At 46.7% G+C, this 20,202-nt stretch overlaps 1 protein-coding gene across 2 annotated transcripts in view; it reads right to left on the bottom strand.

Moving 5' to 3' along the window:
• Positions 1-14,733, bottom strand: part of CNGA3 (cyclic nucleotide gated channel subunit alpha 3) — a 29,328-nt gene extending 14,595 nt beyond the window's left edge. Inside the window, exons 1-4 of one of the 2 annotated variants that reach the window (XM_059134685.1) lie at positions 14,619-14,733; positions 6,428-6,541; positions 3,987-4,166; positions 786-836 (exon numbers count right to left, since the gene is read on the bottom strand). In XM_059134685.1, the coding sequence (XP_058990668.1) occupies positions 786-836; positions 3,987-4,166; positions 6,428-6,541; positions 14,619-14,704 (431 nt within the window). In that variant the 5' untranslated portion in view covers positions 14,705-14,733. The remainder of the gene's footprint in view (positions 1-785; positions 837-3,986; positions 4,167-6,427; positions 6,542-14,618) is intronic. The other variant, XM_059134684.1, reaches the window with a different exon arrangement.
• Positions 14,734-20,202: the final 5,469 nt, after the last annotated feature.

The following is a 20,202-nucleotide window of genomic DNA, read 5'->3' as shown; positions in this document are numbered from 1 at the left end:
ATGGAAGTCAGGAAATCTAGATTTCTTGCTGATATTGATGGTTTCCCCCACTAAGCTCCAAATGAGACTTCCTCCAGTGCCTATCCCCATGGTTCTCCATCAAGAAGGCTGGAGAATGGTGCACAGACACACACACACGCGTGCTAACACGAAGGTATGATCACACACACGCATACACCCTCCCTGGACTCCTGAGGGGCACTTGCCAGAATCACACCTCAAACTGATCTGCCAAATCAGCATCTGGTGAGAAAAAGTAATTACAGCAGGTCAGCATTTCGAGAGGCTATCCTCTGGAACTATTTACATTCCCTCTTCCTACTGTCCTGATCACACCCCCCCAGATTGGCCCAGATTAGCCTTAGGACAAGAGCATTTTACTGGGCACCCTGGAACTTGAGGTTGGAGAATGGAAAGCACATTCTCATCATGAAGGAGGATATCCACAGCTCTGTAAAGGAACTCAGAGACTGTACCCTCAAATCTGTAGCGAGAGAGGAAGTCAAGGCTTAAAACATTTATGCAATTCAACCCCTCCACATTATAGACAGGAAAAGCGAGGAAAGGACAGAGCGTGACTTGCTCCAAGAAGTCGTGCGGACCAGGTCCCTTCCCCATCTGTCCACAGGATGAAAGGAAGAGGGTTCTAGTCTAGTGGTGTTCTGGGAGGGTGGGAAGTGGACGCGTTTAAGCAAGGGTGGCGGAGCTGGGGCACCTACTGGGAGGAAGGCGGCCGGTGGGACCAGGGAAGGCGAGGGGCTCTGCTGGGGAGCAGAGGTACTCACTCCTCTGAGTTGTTGCAGGTGTTGGTGTTGTTTCTGGCCAGGGGCCAGCCACTGCAGGGAAGTAAAGAGAATGCAGCATGGGAATCTGAGCTCAGCGCCAACCGCTGGGGGCCATCCGCCCCGGGTGGTTATTCCAGTACCTGCATCCCCAGTCCCCTGGTTCTTTCCACACAGCTTGAAGCACCCGGAACAAAAACTTTTGGTGACTGGTTGGCTCTAGTAATGCCTTATGGGAAGAAAGGATGAACTTTTGGCTGAACTGAATCTTCTGAATAAGTGAGAGTTGCTTTGTGAGTCCCACCCAAACCTGACCTCGCGGTCCCCTCAGTTTCATTCAGTTCAACCCCATGCCAGGCAGTGTACCAGGAGCCACTGGGGACCCAGACATGAATCTGAGGGGCACCTGCCCTGGTGAGGTGAGGAGGGCTGAGCGCCTTCAGAATGCACAAGGCAGCAGCAACCTGCTCACTCATCTGCGCGGGCAGGGCTCTCGGAAGGCACCCTCCCTGCACCTTGAAAACGCAGTCACAGCAGCTGCTTCCGACTTGCAGAGCAAAAAATAGACCATGGGCGGAACTGTCCCAGTTTTGAGTCTATCCTGCCCTGGGCCCTTGTCCCCACATTAATCTTAACACTTCCTGGCCTGCCAGTCCTGATCTACATGAGAACTGGGTAGAGAGTAGAGGCTGGTTTTGCACCCAGCTGCACTTTTATTTAAGGCTGAGTCACACAGTCCTTCCTGGTGGTCTCTCGGAAAAGGCATTATCTCCTAGAGCTCAATTGCTCACACACACGTTTGTGACACAGCTGGTTTAAGAAAGCCAGCGTGGCCTCACAGCCGCCTGTCTGTCGTCCCTGTAGACCATTCACAGAGGACAGCCAGGACCAAAGTCGTGGCCGGTGATACTCCTGCCTGGCTCTCAGGGAGCCTCTTCTCTTCTGTGATACTGAACATAGAGCCAAATGCCTTTCTGTACTTTTGCTCACCTCTGCTCAATTCTTCCTTCCTCTCACCGTTCAGGATGTGGCTCTAACTGCTTGTTTGGGGAGAGGTTCTGATCATCGGAAAGTCTCCCAAAGAATTTTGCAACCCATGTGAAATTGGAAAAGAAAGTGTAGCTCCCTGCAGTGCAGTGGCCCGTGTTCACCACATCTCTGTGTCTGGGGGTTTCTTAAGGCCAAACCAACAGAATAACCAAGACCAGTCTTTGCATACTTTCTGCTTTCCCAAAGGGTTTTGCCTGGAAAATCCAAAGTCTTCCTCCCCCTAGGAAGCCTCCCTGATTGATCAGCCATCATTCTGCACCATCGCATGTACCTACCTACTCTGAATCCTTGGATGATTGACCAGACATCTGAGGTACAGTTGGGACCTGGCTCTGAGAGGGTCCTAGCCCAACCCTTTGCTCATCTGGTAACATTGGGAAAGGGACAAAGAGGCCAAGGTTCATCTTCATTAGGCTAAGCTTGTCGAGAAGACAATTTGATCAAGTTAGCAAAGGAAGTCTTTGCTTGCCCACCAGGAACTGAACCAGTCTGCCTAGCTTGGTAGAAAACCTCTCTCCCGTCCCCCTCCTCTGCCTTCTTTTCTTCCTTATCTGCCATCCCTCCTTTCTTTCTGGTTCAGCAGCCAAGAGCACGTAGGCCTTACTGTCACGGAGCTCCCTCTCGGTCTAGGATGCCTGGCCCTGGGTACCTGGGATGGCCTGGCACACCTCCCCACCAGCACTCAGGCCCTCCACCATCTCTTCCCAAGCCCAGAACGCCAAGGGTTTGTGGTCCAAACCCAGGTGAAAACATGAGCCCGAGAATGCCAGGCCTTTGTATCTTAGCCGGCAATTTTCATGCCCTTCCTGGTAGGGAGACTAAAGGTGGTTGCTAGCAAGATATTTCCTTGAACTCTCACATTTCCTCTTAAATGTGCTTGTATATTTTGCAATTTAGTGCATAATCTATAATAAACCTATGACACAAACATACAAACATGGAAGAAAAATAGAAGCACCAGAAAGATCCATCTTGCTTCCTCTGAGGCTGCATGACCTTCCCTCCCCAGGGGCCCTGGGATGCCTGTTTGAGTTGCTCACACCTGAGCCCTTCTTCAGCTCATTTGACACAAAAACACGCAGGATTTGCTCTAGTAATTATATGGGGACCATCTGTTCTGCTACAACCGTGCTTGTTTTCACCTTTGCACCTTATAAATCTTGGCATTACCTAGAGAATTCAGCCAAAAGACCTTCCTAAGGCCCTTTTTTCAGAAAGCAGATTCTGAGCAAGAGGCTTCCTGTCTGAGAGGCTCCAAGGTGGTCAGCCTCCATCTCTATATCTTACCTCTCCTCTCCTCCTCGCCAATTGCCCAGAGCATCCTAAAGAGACCTTCTGCTGCTCAGTGTCCCTGGATTCAACCTGAGGTGGCCCAGTGGTCTCCCTGCTGACCACAGGCTGGGGAGACTTCCCCAAAACAAGAGAGGAGGGGAGGCAGCAGCTGTGTGTGTGGGGTGTGGGGGTTGGGGGTGAAGTCAGCACCTGCAGATTTCTCTCAAATATCAGTACCAGCCACAGCCCCCAGTCAGGCGGTGGGCCATGCACAAAGTTGCTCAGAGCCTTTGCTCTGCAGACCCTTCTCCTACCAAAAGCAAACACTCTCCCCATGCCCCACCCTACCCCTACCTACACTCCCCACCCCCTGGTTCCTATCCTGATCTGAGATACGGACGCCTCCTCTTGAACATTCTGACTAAGCTGCAAGACTTTCCTCCCAGAAGACTATGTAAACCTAAGCATATAATTGTGGGTACCATTTAGGTACTCCCAAGATTTATGGATTAAAGTCCTTGGCTTTTAATAAGGTGGGTCAGAGTGCAATCTAGAATGAGGGTCCTTTGATGGAGAGAGGTGTGGGGGGGCAGCATCCCCAGATGCGTTTGAGAGCACAGACTCTAGGAGGCGCTGGAGTGCAGGATCAAATGACACTGGGGATTCTGGTGAGAGGGTTTCCTCTCCTGCAGTCCTTCTTGGACTCAGGGCTGCGACTGGTAGAGCATGCAGGATTCCCCCACCCCAGACACCATCTTCAAGGTCCAGGTCACGAGGCTGGTGCCCCAGGCCCCCCACATAGTAGATCTAGCGGCAGGAGCGAAGCGGTGCCTTCTGCACCCCCCTGTGTAGTGCCGGTGGCTCATCCCTTTGGTTCCTTACCCTCTTCCTCTGTCTGGTGGCTCCTGGCTGCCCGTATTTGACTGGGCATTGCTTTCTTGGCTGGACACCTCCTTTAGCTCAGCTCCGCGGAAACGCTCCAGGAATGAGTCCGTTCTCTGGGCCTCGTGGTGTACGTGCCTGGTGGCCCATGCTCGCAGTGAGATGATCAGGCGAGACATCCTGGAAGGACATGGACAGGCAGCCAGTGCAGAGAGGAAGGAGACGGAAAGCCCCTCTTTTCCTGGCCTGGGGTGGAAGCAGGGATGACTGGCAGGTCATGGGTACTGGGGGCCCCGGGCTCAGGTGTGCATCTCCACTCTCCTGGGGACTTAGTCCCTCCTCCTCCATCACCTGCAGTCTGGAACAGAGTTAAAGGGGCATTGTCTTCATTATAACTTTGTCCTTTTAACACTTGGGCTCTGCCAAGACAGGATCCTTCAAATGGGGCATCAGAAGCCTTTCTGCTTATCATTTCTTTTGTAGAGCTCTTTGTTATGACTGGTAAGCATAGGAATAGAAAAGAATCTAATCTGCAAATGGTGATAAAATTCAGAACAAGGTTGAAAGGAACAAATGCCCACCTCCAATTTAGATTCCTTCCCTAGCCCTTGTCTTATTTGTTATACAGACTCTTGTTCCCTCCCCAGGCTTGTGCATAAGCTTCTTTGCAAGTTGCCTTGACCCGTCTCCTAGAGCCAGGCCCTGCCGGACCACAAGCACCTGAGACCAGTCAGCCCATGTCCCCAGAGCCCTATCTTAGCTTCAGCTTTCCATGAGAAGCTCTCCCTCAGCCCTGCCTGTTGTCTCCCCTGTCTCTTCCAAAGGGGAATGAGAAGAGAGCCTGACCTCTGTTTCTTGGTATCTGGTTGCCCTGACTTGGCACCAATGGGTGCACACCCGTGTTCTCAATCAAATGAGTTCTGAGCAACCTAGAACGAGGTCATGAGCTGTTGCATGCCTTCACCCTAATCACACACTTGGGAACTTTGCCTAGGAGAGTGAGTTAGAGCAAAAAGACAGTCCACGCCCAGAGATGTTGACAGCTGCGGCTGCAGACAGACGCGGAGATGCCTGCCCAGCCCAGCCCAGCCTCCCTGCTCTGGACACTCCTCCCGCCCCCATCCTCCCTCTGCTGAGGGGCTGGAACCAAGATCCTTCTCCCCACTCCAGTTTAGCCGACAGGTCCAGGAATGGACAAGACACCCACAGAAAGTCACTCAAGCCTCTGAACTAAAAACCACTCCAAGTTGGGGTTGGGTGTTTGAACTCAGGATTGTATAGCAAAAGCCATTTGCAGCCTATGCCTGCTGATGTGTGAACAGAGAAAGCCAGAAACAGAGGAGACATGCAGGAAAAAAAAAATCACAAAGATCATGACACTCCAGGAGAAAATGAAAGGGAAAGGACAGGTGCCACACCCCCGCCCCCAACTCCCCTCTCATGAGCCCCCATTGGCTCCCCTTCCATGAGGTGGTTGATCTGAGCTTACACCAGCCTCCTGCCTCGGCCCTCCCCCAGGCCTTTCAATATCATCTGGTGTGAAGGTGTCCTTGTAATCAGTGAGCCTTCAGACAGCATTTTATTAGTAAGACGAAAACACCAGAAATCTTGGAAATGCCCAGCCACAAGGGGCTACTGAAAGAAACGTTCCTCCACAATTAAATATATGAAGAATAACTAGAGGAATTAATTTTTGCAATAATCTTAAGCAAAAACTGTAGAACACATGACTATATAAATCTACAGCATTGGTTAAAAAAAAATGGTGGAAAGAAATAATCCCCACGTTTGTGGAGCACCTGTTGTGAGTGAGCACTTGGCTCTGATGTGGGCTTCACGTTGTTTGATGCATGAGATCAGTTGTCCAGATGAGATCTGGAAAGGTAAGATGACTTCTTCAAGGTGGCACAGCTCTCGAAGCCCGAGTGCAGATGTCATCGGCTCAGAGCCGGGACCATCTTTCTAATCCTTTCACAAGGACGTGAGCCGGGAAGTCTAGACAGGCACCCAAGAGGGCCTGCCAGAGGCTACCTCGGACAGTGGCCCCTAGGGCCATCTGCGCACCACTGAGGTCCATGAGGGCTCTCCTGCGGCTGGCTGGTCTCGTTTCTCAATTCTTCTCGGAACCCCTCCTGGTTGGCTTTTTTCTAAATTCTTCCAGACTTGAGCAAGTACCTCAATATCACTTTATATGAAAGCAATTTCAGATAACAGCAGTTTTTCTTACATTTTTTTCTCAGCTCAGAATGCTTGACCTGAGAGGATATTCCTCAGGGGTAGACTTCTGACTGCTCTTCTGTCCCTTTTTCTTCTTGAAATCTTCAGCTCCACCTCCACCACCGCCCCCCACCTCCAGCCCCCACTTCTTCCTGAAACTCATCTACATTCTTCCTGCCTCAGTCTCCCTCTTCCCAAGGTGAGCCCTGAGCCTGGTCGGTTACCTGGCGGGCCCCTGGCTGGTGTAGGAGCTTCGCCTAGACTCTGCCAGTCCTCTGGTCTCCATGGCGATCTCCTGCTGCAGTTCTGACGAAGTCTCCTCGCTCGGCAAGTGGACCCTACGAAATCAAATATGCAGCAGGCTAAATTGATTTCAAGCTCATCCCCTCCTGGACACACTCAGGGATGAGCTGGCCAGATGTCCTGCTTAATGAGGAAAGCCACTGGCCCTGGTCTTCACTCTGTCAGTCCATGCTCCAGCAGGATCCAGCAGATCCCAGCTTTTAGGATAGATGTGGTCTTTTCTTTACAGAAAGCCTGACCCCAGAAGGCAGCTTGTCCAGCCACAGCCCGTGGACTTAAGGGGGCAGGACGGCAGCACATGATCCTCATCCGTGCGCCGGGTGGGTGTGTCCCAGGGCCGGCCCGCCATTGGGAGCCATAGCAGCTGTCTCTACACTGTGATTCCAGAGCAAGAATCCTGGTTCAAACACAACTCTGTATACTGAAATCCTATCTGCTAAGGCCAGACTGTGTGTATGTCACAATACTCCCTGGGCATGCATGTACTTAGTGCTCAGCCGGCAGCCTTCCCAGGAATGCTTTCGGTATTTGGTTAAGAGGGGTGTCCTGGAATATTGAATGGAAATGGCATGGGCCTCCATGCGCATTTGTAACAGTGCTTTTGCATAAAAATACATTTCCACTGTGCCCTTTTGTCAAACCCTAACCTCTGTCCCCTGCAGTGGGGGACTGAGCAAGTGACCTCACCTGCCCAATTTGGGGCAAAAAGCGTGAGCACAAATAGGACACGAGCCCACAGCAGAGCCCTGGTGTTTGTTGAACTGCCCAGAATAAGACCAATGTGTTTGGGCATATTTTCCTTTCGTTCCCTGTCTTTTAAAATCTCCTAGGGCTGAAAATTTGATCAGCTTGATTAAAAGCCATCCAGGCATTGGCCCCTAGGGATTTACACTTCATTCTATGAGTCTTGAAGAGCCCAGGCAGAACAAATTAATTCCATCACGTGACCTATTCCAACCTAATCAGCCTTCTTAACAAGGTGGCAACACAGTTGACGAAGTAAGCAATAATTAATGTCAGGAAGAAGCTCTCTATTTCTCCTCGGTGAGGAATTAGAAGGCAGAGTCCTGAATCCCAGCCTCCAATCTGCTGACTCCTCTTTCTACAATACCCCCATCATCTCCAGCTGCAGGGTGCTCCCTTCTGTCCCGTGGCCCAGCCTGGCCATCTTTGTAGCGTGTTCTTCCTTCCCTCAGCTTCCTCAGACCAAGGCGACGTGTGTGTGTGTGTGTGTGTGTGTGTGTGTGTGCGCGCGCACGCGCTAGAACCACACAGAGGCAGGCTACTTCATCTTCTCCATGGCTACCTTCATGGAGATGGGACATGAAGGGACAGCTCTCACACCTGTGCCATATCTGTTTTTGCAGGCTGGAACCTCCCGCTCACCCAGCCATGCCTCATCAGGTTCAAGGCTCTTCCCAGTCATGGTCATGCTCCTGTGAACAGGTTCCTGCATTCCTGCCTGGCTGGGCATGGAGACAAAGCCCATTGTGCTGTTACTGGACCCCAAGCCAGAGGTCATTGCAGGTTTGTGAGTTTGTGTGCTTTTGGTGTCCCCATGGGCAACTACCATCAGCCAAAACCCAAAATCCCATAATATGGGCTGCTGCTAAGCCAGAAGGTCCTATCTTGTGCATGTACAATTGATTTGTTGGAAGTAAGTTCTGAACAGTTCCATTGATCTGAGCCACTTGATATTTTGGGACCCTTGGGCTCCATGTAGCCTTTTCTCCCAACTTATCTCGTTCACATGCAATACACAAACCATAGGCCACTTATTGACTGTTTACTGTATGCCAGACACATAGATCTTACCATTTAATCCACATAACCACCCAGTAAGAGAGAAAACTCAGGTTCTGAGAGGTTAGGTTAAATAACTTCCCCAAGATCATACGGTCAAGTAGCAAAGCCAAGGTTTGAATATCATTCCATCCTATGTCAAAGCCTGCTTTCATCCACTCTTATGAAGCTACTCTCTGTATTTTCACATATGGCACCAATTAAAGCAGGACTGAGCCCTGTGGCATACCACTAGAGACATGGCTCTGGTCCACCAGGTTATACAATGTGGGCATGGCTCTTTATTTTCAAAACCGTCTAATTGAATTCTCTCTCTCTATCCCTAAAAGACCACTCATATTTTTTTGTCCTTAGACACATGGGAAACCCTGCCAGAGGTCTTGCTCTAGTTAGGAAGCTCTGATCCCCTTGCCCTTCTAATAATCTGCATACTACAAAGGTGAAATGCACATTCCAAGGCACCCGGGGCAGTCCCTGGAGGAGGGAGAGTGGGACGAGTGAGTGAGTCCATATCTCTAGTCCCTCCCTAGCAGCTGCCACATGGTGGGGTTAGGTGTACAGCAACCGACAGCTTGGGCTGCAGCTCTGTCCCTGTATGTGTGCCTGGAAAATCTGGAGGCAATCCCAAGGGTGAAGGTGTTCTGTCCCCACCAGCAGCTCCTCAGAGAGCTCTAGGCACCAAGGAGTCGGCCCAGCATTTCTGCCCAGCCTGCTTTCTGTTAATTACATGAGGGCACATCCTGAAAACAGATTTATTTGCATTAGTAGCAAAGGAATCAATGACATCAGAGCTGATGAGGATGTGAGGAGAGCAAAACCCACCCCAGATTCCAAACCAGGCCTGTTCTTGGCAGCAGTGAGGGCTCCCATGTGGGGGCTGGATCTAGGACACTTGCTTGAAGGGTGGTGGCAGAGTGGGGAGCTGGGAGGCCTGTTAGCTAGGTGTTCTGTGGGCAGCTCACTTACCCTCGTTTCGTAGTCTTCAAAAAGGAACTAAATGAAAAATTGGTGATTTTGTATCGACTTAAGTATTGTTCAAACAGCCAAGTCCAGAAAAGGCACATTTCACCATGAAGAGTAGGGAAAGCCTTCTAGAAAGTAAGTTCAAGGGACCCAAAGGGGTCTTTTCTTCTTGACATGTCTCCCCACTTGTTTTTTTGTGTTTTGTTTTTTTTTTTTTTTAGATTTTATTTGTTTATTTGACAGACAGAGATCACAAGTAGACAGAGAGGCAGGCAGAGAGAGAGAGAGAGGGAAGCAGGGCCCCCGCTGAACAGAGAGCCCCATGTGGGACTCGATTCCAGGACCCCGGGATCATGACCCGAACTGAAGGCAGCGGCTTAACCCACTGAGCCACCCAGGTGCCCTCCCACTTGTTTTTTGATGCTTGAAATTCTCTGATGTCTTATAGCTCCTGAGTCTCCACCCTCGTTCAAAGCATGGGGTTATTTAAATAGCCAATCCACTTAGTTATTCCTCAGAGAAACTGATTTTACCAAACAGATGGAAGAGGAGATGAGAAGAGAGAATAGCCAGATGTCTGAGGTGACACTTTGAGTCCCTGAAGACACACAGGTACTGAGAAAAAGGCAACCAATGGATGAATGGGGGATCCAGAACCTCCCAGAGATATACAGAAGCAGGAGAAGCCGGGGGCCAGGCCCCATCCTGCCAGAGCTGGTGAAAGGGTCTCGGGCAAGGGACTTGATGGGGCCTTGTCCCAGGACAGTCCAGAAACTACCCTCCCATTTGCGGATGTCGACTGTAGGCAGCAATGACGGCGATGATGACCTCGCAGGAAGGTATCTCTGGGAAGTTGGCGATTAGTGAGAACAAGAGCCGCCAGCAAAACACAATGATGGGACTGTTTTGAAAGAAAAGGTAATTTTCAACTTGTGATGTTCATCTTCTAAGTTTTCTTACAAAGAGGAATGTCCTGTCTGTGAGGTAAATGTTTCCCTTGTCACTGGGAGAAGATGGGGATGCTCATCAGAGCTACAGCATGTTATCAGCTTTTGTACTTGGTGGAGCACCTGGTGAAGATGATACTTTGTTTTTCTTTTCCTCCTCTCCAGCCCTGAGGAACTGCAATGACCCACATGCACTGCCATTGGCCACTTATGACCAGGGAATTGAAGTGAGTGCATTTTTGTCTTCGGTCCTGGGGAAGCAGCCTGAAAATGGTGTTCTTTGGTGATAATTGCTTTGGGCTCTGCTCAGAGAGCAGCACAAAAAAGGCTTCTCTTCGGTAGGACACAAACCCCTATGCCCCAAAGCTCGCCTAAAATAGCTACACCAGGAGATAGATTTGAGATTTGAGGTACCCTTGGTCCTCATGGTAATTCTCTGTTGCAGATTCTGAAGTATTTCCCTACTGCATTATCTTTTCAAATATGCCAGACTTCTCTTAAATAATCAACTCAACTGAACAGATCTAAATAGAAAAGGAAAATTCAAGACATTTTTATTTCTGGTATTTTCAGTGTTTTGACTTTGTTGTTCAAATGAAACATTTTCATCCTTCCTTATGGTTTGTCTCTAGGAAAGTGATCCTAATAATTTAAAAAAGGAGAAACAGAAACCTGGCTCTCCAGTTTGGTGAAAGATTTGGGGACAAGGATGTTTCAGGGAATGGGGCCATAATAGCTCCTCCCTCCTGGGGGCATTGGGCAAAGGGTCACAGTGACATACAGGTTCCCAGTACAGTTTCTTGATATCATTGAGAACACAGAATGATTAGTATTTAAGGAAAAACACAATTAAATCTCCCAAAAGCTTTCTAAAAGGATTTGATTCTTTAAAATTATTTTTTAAAAGTTTATTTCTTTAAGTAATCTCTACACCCAACATGGGGCTCGAACTCATGACCCTGAGGTCAAGAATCATGCGTTCTACCAACTGAGCCAGCCAGGTGCTCCTAAAACAGTTTGAATTTTAAAGCAAGGATCTATAGTTTGTTCAAACACCATTTCCTCCCCTAAAATAGTGATTTGAATCTTTAAAATTTTTATGTTTACATGCCAGAGTCCCTGTTCAAATGACTCTTACAGGAAAAACTAGTCTGTGTTTAGACAGACGATAGGCTGCTGGGAAGCAGAGGAGGGGCCTGGACCCAGCCTCTGGCCCAAGGCTGTTCCACCCTCCAGCCTGAGAACACATGCTCAATCCTTGGTAATGCCAAGGAACCCATTCTAGAAACTTCCATCTGTTAACTCAGTCCTGCCTCCATGAGATAAAGCAAACATCTGCCTCATGAAGGAAGCGTTATTTTTCTCTCTCCTTTTAAAATCTCCATACTGTCTCCATGCGATTCTGTATTAATCTGTCAACAAGCTTTTACCCCAGGAGTGGTTGGGCAAGGCCCCAAGTGAGGCTCAGTGAGACCAGACTAGTGGTTAGCCTGAGGAAGCATGACTTGGTCACAGGCAGGAAATGGCCAGATCCAGATGTCAGGACAGCTGGAGCTGTCTGAGGTCAGAGGAGAAGAGGGCTTCCAGCTTGGAATACCAGAGAAGGCCCACAGGAGGGGGACTCATTTCCAAGACTGACAGCACTGACTGAACATTTTTTACACAGGAGGGACTGTGCTGAGAGCACTGACCTGTTCTAACCTCACTACAGCCCTGAGAGGTCAGTACTAGTCCACTAAGCAGGTGAGGAAAGTGCAGTCCGGAGAAGCTGCACCACTTTTCAGAGCTGGTCAGTTGCAGAGCCAATATTCAAACTCAGCTAGCCTGACCCTGAGCCTGTTAAGTCATCACACGGGTCGCAGAATGGGAGATAGGAGGGAGAATGAAGGACTTTTCCCACACCCATGAAGATGGTAAACAGCATTTTTAAAGGACATCAATTCAGAGCCCCTGACTGTGTGGCTGACCCAGCCTCTGAGTGTGCACAAACCCAGCATGAGCCCCCAGAGGCCCATCGCTGGGGTCCATGTGGCTTAAATCGAGCTAGCAATTTATTTTGCAAAGGCTCATCTTCCAGGAGACACATTGAGCTCTCCTGAACAGCCCATGCCTCCAGCTGGGCTTGTAGGCCGCTAGTTGAGGCAGAGCCAGGACAAATCAGGCAGAGGTGGACCATGGCAGTGTCGGGTCAAGCTGGTATTCTGGGCAGGAGCCCCAGCCCGTTAACTGGGCCTGCTTATTCTTGAGTATCTAACCATAAAAGCCAGATGGAGACCCTGTTGTTCTCAGCCCCAGGGAACCTAGAAGGTCCATGAGATGATCTGATGATGTCCCCCACAAGACAAAGGGAGCAATGGGGGAGAGGTCCATTCTGCTTCAAATTCTTCTTGACCTTAATGGTTTCTGTCCTTCTCCCATTGGGCCCAAGGTCCCAGGAACCCAGTGCTGCCCAAGGAGCTTCACTTTACTGCTGTGCCCCATGCTTGGACCTGTTCTCCCCTCCACTCCAGTCATCTTTGAACACTCAGCCCCAAGAGGTTAATTAGCACAGATGTGAAAAAGAAGCTATTCATGCATACCAAAGTTTTAATAGCAGATATCTGTCCTAAGAGTGTTCTTTTTTTTCTTTTAAATTAGGGGCAATGACTTAACTTAAAGGAGTAAGTCTCCAGTGGTGAGACACTGGTATTGACAGTAGGCCAGTTAGGAAGGAGAAATTTGAGCAGAATGAGAACTTTTTTTAAAATCTAATTTTTTTTTTTAATTTCTTTTCAGTGTAACAGTATTCATTGTTTTTGCACCACACCCAGTGCTCCATGCAATGCGTGCACTCCTTAATACCCACCACCTGGCTCCCCCAATCTCCCACCCCCTGGCCCTTCAAAACCCTCAGGTTGTTTTTCAGAGTCCATAGTCTCTCATGGTTCACTTCCCCTTCCAGTTTCCCTCAACTCCCTTCTCCTCTCTATCTCCCCATGTCTTCCATGTTATTTGTTATGCTCCACAAATAAGTGAAACCATATGATAATTGACTCTCTCTGCTTGACTTATTTCACTCAGCATAATCTCTTCCAGTCCCATCCATGTTGCTACAAAAGTTGGGTATTCATCCTTTCTGATGGAGGCATAATACTCCATAGTGTATATGGACCACATCTTCCTTATCCAGAATGAGAACTTCTGATGGCTCTGAGTCATATAAAAAATCCCTGGGGCTCCAACACTATGTTAAAATGGTTGGAGGCAATTAATAGCTATTGGGATGCTCTGAGACATTCCTCCCTTTGCCGGAATCCCCAAAGGTGGGGTTCTAGGACTACATGAATTCGTAGTGACAGGGACTCAATCTCTTTGGAAATTATTATCCATCACTCATGAGCAGAGTTACTAAGGAGTAGGACCAAGAATCTACACAGAAAAAACCAAATGTGCATCTGAAAGAAGTGATATACATTAGTAACAGAGGAGAAATGGTGGATGAAGGCCCAGCACCAAGGATGTGAATACTGATGGACTGTCTTTGCAGTTTATGGTCATTGGATAATATGCAGTTCTCATGGGAGGGAGAAGTTTTCATGGGAGGGAGAAGTTTTAAGTGTTATATATATAGGACAACAATAACACAAATTTTGGAAATAAAGTTTCTCATGGTTCAATTCAATCAACTCATTGAGAATTTAAGAAACATAAAAATGTAAGTCCATTTGCACCAAATAGGTACACTCCCACTTCCTCACCCTTGTGCCAGGAGCTTGGAAAAGATGCTGCTCCATTTTGCAGTTGAAGAAACTGAGGAATGGAGAAATTATGTGGGTTTTCCCCAGTCTACTAGTAAGCCATGAAGAGGGCTAGAAGTAGAACTTAAGGCCAAGATTTCCTTATGGCTGCCTGTGTGGGGATGTCATTGATGGGGCTAATGGCTTTACTGGTAAGGCACAGCCCACTCCCTGCAGACCATGAGCATAGCATGAATACTGCCCTTCCACTGAAGGCGAGGGACAGGGCATCTGATTTGTACTCATCCCTAGTGCCCAGGACAATGACTGGTGCACAGAGTCCAATAAATGTCTGAAGTATATATGGGAAAGTATGCCAGTTTGGAGAAGTTTTTATAATAAAAGTTAATTTGCTCCATTTGAATCTTCAGTTTATTACCTTTTAGAAGTTACATAATCTTTTGAGCCTCATTTTCTACCTCTCTAAAATGAGAATAAAAACTACTTCAATGGGTTGTGAGGCTTAGGTGAGATGAAGTAAGTGAAGTCAGAAGGAGCACTGTGAATAGCCCGCACCCTTCAACCTGCTGTTTGCTACAGGCTAAGGCATTCTTTACCCCACAGTCTAGATCAGCTATGGGAACAACTCATTTTGTGGGCATGCAATGGAAAGCCCATCTTACCTGCTGAGGCCATTTTCAACATGGTTGAGATCTCTGTCCATGGTCCTTACCGCAGGGTGGGAGAATTGGGTGTTAATCTTGGCCATCTTCTTGCTTAGTCACGTTCAGGTGGTTACTGAAACATGAATACACAGCAGATCACATCAGGGCAGGGAATGAGCTACAAACCCAGCTCATTGTAGGTAAGGGCTATTTCCCAGGACAAGCCCTGGCATACATATACTCTTCCATTTCTCCCATAGTTCCAGCTACACTGTGTTTTAGTTGGGTACCTTTGGGCTCTTCTTCACAGCCTAAAGCAAAAGCAAGGTCTTTCACTCCTTTTTGTATGCTGCCATGCCAAAGAGCTGGTCAAAGTTAAATGCTTATCCAGCCAGTGAATGAATGATTGGCCAAGTTGGTATCTGATATAAGAAAACTAAAATCCTCATGATTCTATGGAATGATGTGATGTTCCCCTTGACTCTGGTTTTCTCACTGGTTTATTTTTATTTCATAATTTTGCACGTTTTAGTAGCTTCCCCAAATCTCATTTCAAAAACAAAGCATAAAAACAAACAAACAATATTTGACATTCATAAAACCTTTACAATGTGATGTTATACTCAAAACACACTTCTTCTCATTTAATCCTCATAATAAGCTCATCGGGTATTTACAATTTTTATCCGCACTTACAGATGACTAAATTGAGATTTAGAGATGTTAAGCATCTTGTTCAAGCAAATAAATAGGTAAAACCAGTTGATGGCATGATCCTAGTGCTAGAAATCAGACCGTGAGTACTCTCCCTTCAGCAAACATTGGAAAGCGCCCCTATGACTGATGAGAAAAGAAAGCTAATTTAAACATAGTGCTGGTGTGAGGAACACAAAGATTGGCCAGTTCCCTTATCCTTGATCAAAACCTTCCAAGCAGAAGATGAATCTCTGAGGACAGTTTCTCTTGAACAGACAAACACAGGCTCTCTGTAGCAGTCACATGGCTTAAGTATGTCAAATGTCAGTAAAGACCACTCTAGAGAAAGATGGTGATTTCTAGAAATAGTCCAGTGACTCACTCCAAGACTAAATTAGTTCCATATCCAAAGGAAGGAGAGTGCAAGGAGCCTAGAATATTGCACCAAACCATAGATGTCGTCCCTGCTCACCATGGTCAACACAGCATGAGTTTACTCAAGGGAAGTTGCTGGCTCATCAGTCTTGGTTCATCTTTGATGTTTGATAATTTAAGTCCATGGCTTAAGTTTTATACTTTTCTCAATAGATCAAAAATTATTTTGATTTTAAAAACCCTACTCCTTTATTTTTATGTTTTTATTGTATTAGTCACCATACAATATTTCATTAGTTTTTGATGTAGAGTTCCATGATTCATTATTTGCATGTAACACCTAGTGCTCCATGCAATACAGGCCCTCCTTAATATCCATAACCAGGCTCTCCCCTCTAAAACCCTTAGTTTGTTTCCTGGAGTATATAGTCTCTCATGGTTTGTCTTCCTCTCTGATTAACACCCCCCTTCCATTTTTCCCTTCTTTCTCCCAATGTCCTCCATGTTATTCCTTATGTTCCACATGTAAGTGAAACCATTTGATAATTGTCTTTCTCTGCTTGGCTTATTTCACTCAGCATAACCTCTTCCAGTTGCATCTATGTCAGTACAAATGGTGGGTATTCATCATTTCTAATGGCTGAGTCATATTCCATTGTGTATATGGGCCATATCTTCTTTATCCATTTGTCTGTTGAAGGCATCTTGGCTCCATCCACAGTTTGGCTATTGTGGACATTGCTGTTATGAACTTTGGGGTGCATGTGCCCCTTGTTTCTATATCTTTGGAGTAAATACCCAGTAGTGCAATTACTGTGTCATAGGGTGGCTCTATTTTTAACTTTTTGAGGAATCTCCACACTGTTTTCCAAAATGGCTGTACCAGCTTGCATTCCCACCAACAGTGTAAGAGGGTTTCCCTTTCTCCAAATGCTCTCCAACATTTGTTGTTTCCTGTTTTGTTAATTTTTTCTATTCTAACGGGTGTAAGGTGGTATTTCAATGTGGTTTTGATACTTTCAATGCCACCTTGATCAAAATATGAATGGCATTTCTCCAAGAGCTAGAAAAAACAATCCTACAATTTGTATGGAACTGACTCTGAATTGCCAAGGAAATGTTGAAAAAGAAAATGCTGTGGGCTTTATATTGCCTGATACCAAGCTGTATTACAAAGCTGTGATCATCAAGACAGCATGGTACTGGCACAAAAACGGACACATAGATCAGTGGGACAGAATAGAGAGGCCAGATATGGACCCTCAACTCTATGTTCAACTAATCTTGGACAAAGCAGGAAAAAATATCCAATGGAAAAAAGACAGTCTCTGCAATAAATGGTGCTGGAAAAATTGGACAGCTATATACAGAAGAATGAAACTTGACCATTCTCTATCACCATACACAAAGATGAACTCGAAATGGATGAAAGACCTCAATGTGAGACAGGAATCCATCAAAATCCTAGAGGAGAACATAGGCAGTAACCTCTTTGACATCAGCCACAGCCACTTCTTCCAAGACATGTCTCCAAAGGGAAGGAAGGCAAAACCAAAAATGAACTTTTGGGACTTCATCAAGATAAAAAGCTTCTGCACAGCAAAGGAAACAGTCAACATAACTAAGAGGCAACCGTGGAATTGGAGAAGATATTTGTGAATGACATTACAGATAAAGGGCTGGTATCCAAGATCTATAAAGAACTTCTCAAACTCAGCACCCCAAAAAACAAATAATCGAGTCAAAAAAATGGGCAGAAGACATGAAAAGACACTTCTCCAAAGAAGAAATACAAATAGCTAACAGATACATGAAAAAAATGTTCAAAAACTTTACTCATTTATGTAACAGTGAGTTTCTGGCTGATTGCAGGAGCTACAAACAAATATAAGATAAAGACTGTTCTCCAGGCTCTTATAGTCTGGTTGGGCAGATGATGGGGACCAGAGAGTCCTGTAGACCATTAAGGAGCTTGGGCCTTACCCTGAGTCCAGCCCAGTAGGGAAGTGGCCAGATGTTAAAGGTCCCTCTGGCTGCACGGAGAAGGACATATTCAGGGGCATGAGTTGAGGTGAGGTGAGCAGCTAGATGCTGCAGTATCTCAAGGGAGAGAACAGTTGCCTGAACTAGATTTGTGGTAATGAATAAGACAAATTTAAAAACTGGGAAATGGTAATTAATAAGGTATAAATGGTGATGAGGAGGGAGGTGCTGAGCACGTTGCATGACTGATGGTCTGGGGCATTGATGGTTCTGCACACTGAGGCAGGGAAATAAGGGAAGAAGCAGGTTTGAGAAACAGAATGATTCGAGTTTGAGATGTCTATGGAAACCTTTGAGCCAACATAGGAAATAAATGTCTTTCATTACAGGCAATTAGGCCAGTTTGAAGTCATTCACCCAGTGCTTTTTTATTGAGCACTTACTATGTGTCAGATAATATGCAAAGAGCTAAGGTTTTACAGAGAATATCCATCTCTGTCCTCAAGGAGATTATAGTCCAGTGGGATCTAGAGCAAGTCTTAAAAAAGCTTTGGGACTCTGCAGAAAATCTATCAAATTATTCTTTTTGTACATTTCCAGGAAAGTTGAGGCAGAGATGGTTCACTGTCTCCAGCCTGTGTCCCTTCCTTCAGCCCCTCTCATCTGTACAAACCCTGGTGTCAGATGCTATTGTATGGAGGCAGCACTTCTGGGCCCTCACAGACCTGCCTCCTATGGAGGGCTACTGTATATATGCCAGAATTAGGGTAGGTGCTCATGTAATACTGCTCCTTTAACTTTAAATAGTCTCCCCTTTTCTGACCCTTTTACAAGTGAAGAAACTGAGCAGTATGTAATTTCTATAATATTGCTTATAGCCTGAGCCAGGATTGACAAATTTCTGTCTGACTCCAGAACCTGATAATGTAAAGCTAATGTGTGGCAAAGAAGTAGCATTGCCTTTTGGCCTGAGCAGGAAGGGTCCCTCCCTGGGACCCCAGGCTTTAAAGGACTCTACTTTGACTCTCTTCCAGCCACAGAACAAGAGGCCAAGGGAACTTGCCTACCCACAATCTGGCCCCCTGCTCTAGTCCATGCTCTGGGTGCCCAAGATTCCCAAATTCTGTGCTCAGGAGCCTCTGGATTGGTTCTAGGGCTTGCCTGGGCCTCTTCCCAGATCTGTTTACCTGATAAGGAAATCAGTGTGCACTGCCCTAGAGCTCCTAGGACCGGGGTCCTAGCTCATTGCCTGCACTTATCATTTCATTACAAGTTGCGAATTGGTGATATTCTATCATTTCTTCTCTACTAATTAGCTGACAGAGTCTTTATTTATTTATTTATTTTAAGATTTTATGTATTTATTTGACAGAGATCACAAGTAGGCAGAGAGGCAGGCATAGAGAGAGGAGGGAGCAGGCTCCCTGCTGAGCAGAGAGTCCGATGCTGGACTTGATCCCAGGACTCTGGGATCATGACCTGAGCTGAAGGCAAAGGCTTTAACCCACTGAGCCACCCAGGCACCCTAGCTGACATAATCTTAAAGAATATTTTACTTATTATTTGGCTCTTCAGTGCTACTGTTCATACAGGAAAGGCAGAATAAACAATTCTTTCCTCGTATTTACCAGTTTTTAAGTCCTGACATCCTAAGTGATTCCCCAACTGCCCTGTGAATTTTCACATTTCCTAGCCCAGACAAACTCTGGGACAGCACACAAATGAGATCATGAAAATCCAGTCATTGATCCTGAGGCGGCTATTGAGAATGAAACCTGCCATCCAGCCAGGGCCTCAGGAGTGTGAGGCACTTGCATATCCATTACTCATTAAGCCTCAGGAGCCCCAAGAGGTAATAGTGAAGCTGGTTTTGCAGGCTTGCGTCGGTCTGACCCTGAAGTCCACAAGGTGGTTTGTTTTGTTTATCACACCTACCGTAGGAGATTAGAAATGCATATATATAATTTTAATTTTCAAGCACAGGAAGAAGATGTATCCTGTCAACTACCAGGGTGACCTTGAAGTGGAGCCTAGGCGTGAGTCTAAGAGTGGTTTGTGAACATGTCCCAATTGAATGTGAGTCTTTATTTTCAGGGCTTGACGGGGGAACTAACAACACATCATTTCAGACAATTCCCATTTTCTTTACAGCGTTACTAAATCCCGAATGTTTTCTTCCTCCACCCCTCACCCCAAACACACTTATCAACTCTTCCATGCCCCAGGCATCATGCCTGGCCCCGAAGATTATGAAGATGAAGAAGGTAAGCTTCCGTCTTTGAAAGCACAAAACTGTGGAGGGAAACAGGAATGGAAATGGGGACTGGGAAGCATAAAAAGGTGCTGCAATAGAGGTAGAGGCATGGTAGGGAGCAATAAGGGGGAGGTACTAATTTTACCTCGAGGACCACAGAAGTCAGAGGAGGCTTCTTGGGTGAGTGGCGATCACACAATTTATTTGACATTATTCAACATTTACCATGTGTTAACCACTGTGCTGTGCACCTTTAAGGATTTGATTGTGGCTTCTTTTTTCTTTAAGCTTTAA

This window comes from Mustela lutreola, chromosome 9 (genome assembly GCF_030435805.1).
Source record: "Mustela lutreola isolate mMusLut2 chromosome 9, mMusLut2.pri, whole genome shotgun sequence".
In the NCBI taxonomy this organism is placed as follows: domain Eukaryota; kingdom Metazoa; phylum Chordata; class Mammalia; order Carnivora; family Mustelidae; genus Mustela; species Mustela lutreola.
Note: the sequence above shows the minus strand (reverse complement) of the source record. Positions and strands in the feature narration are given on the sequence as shown.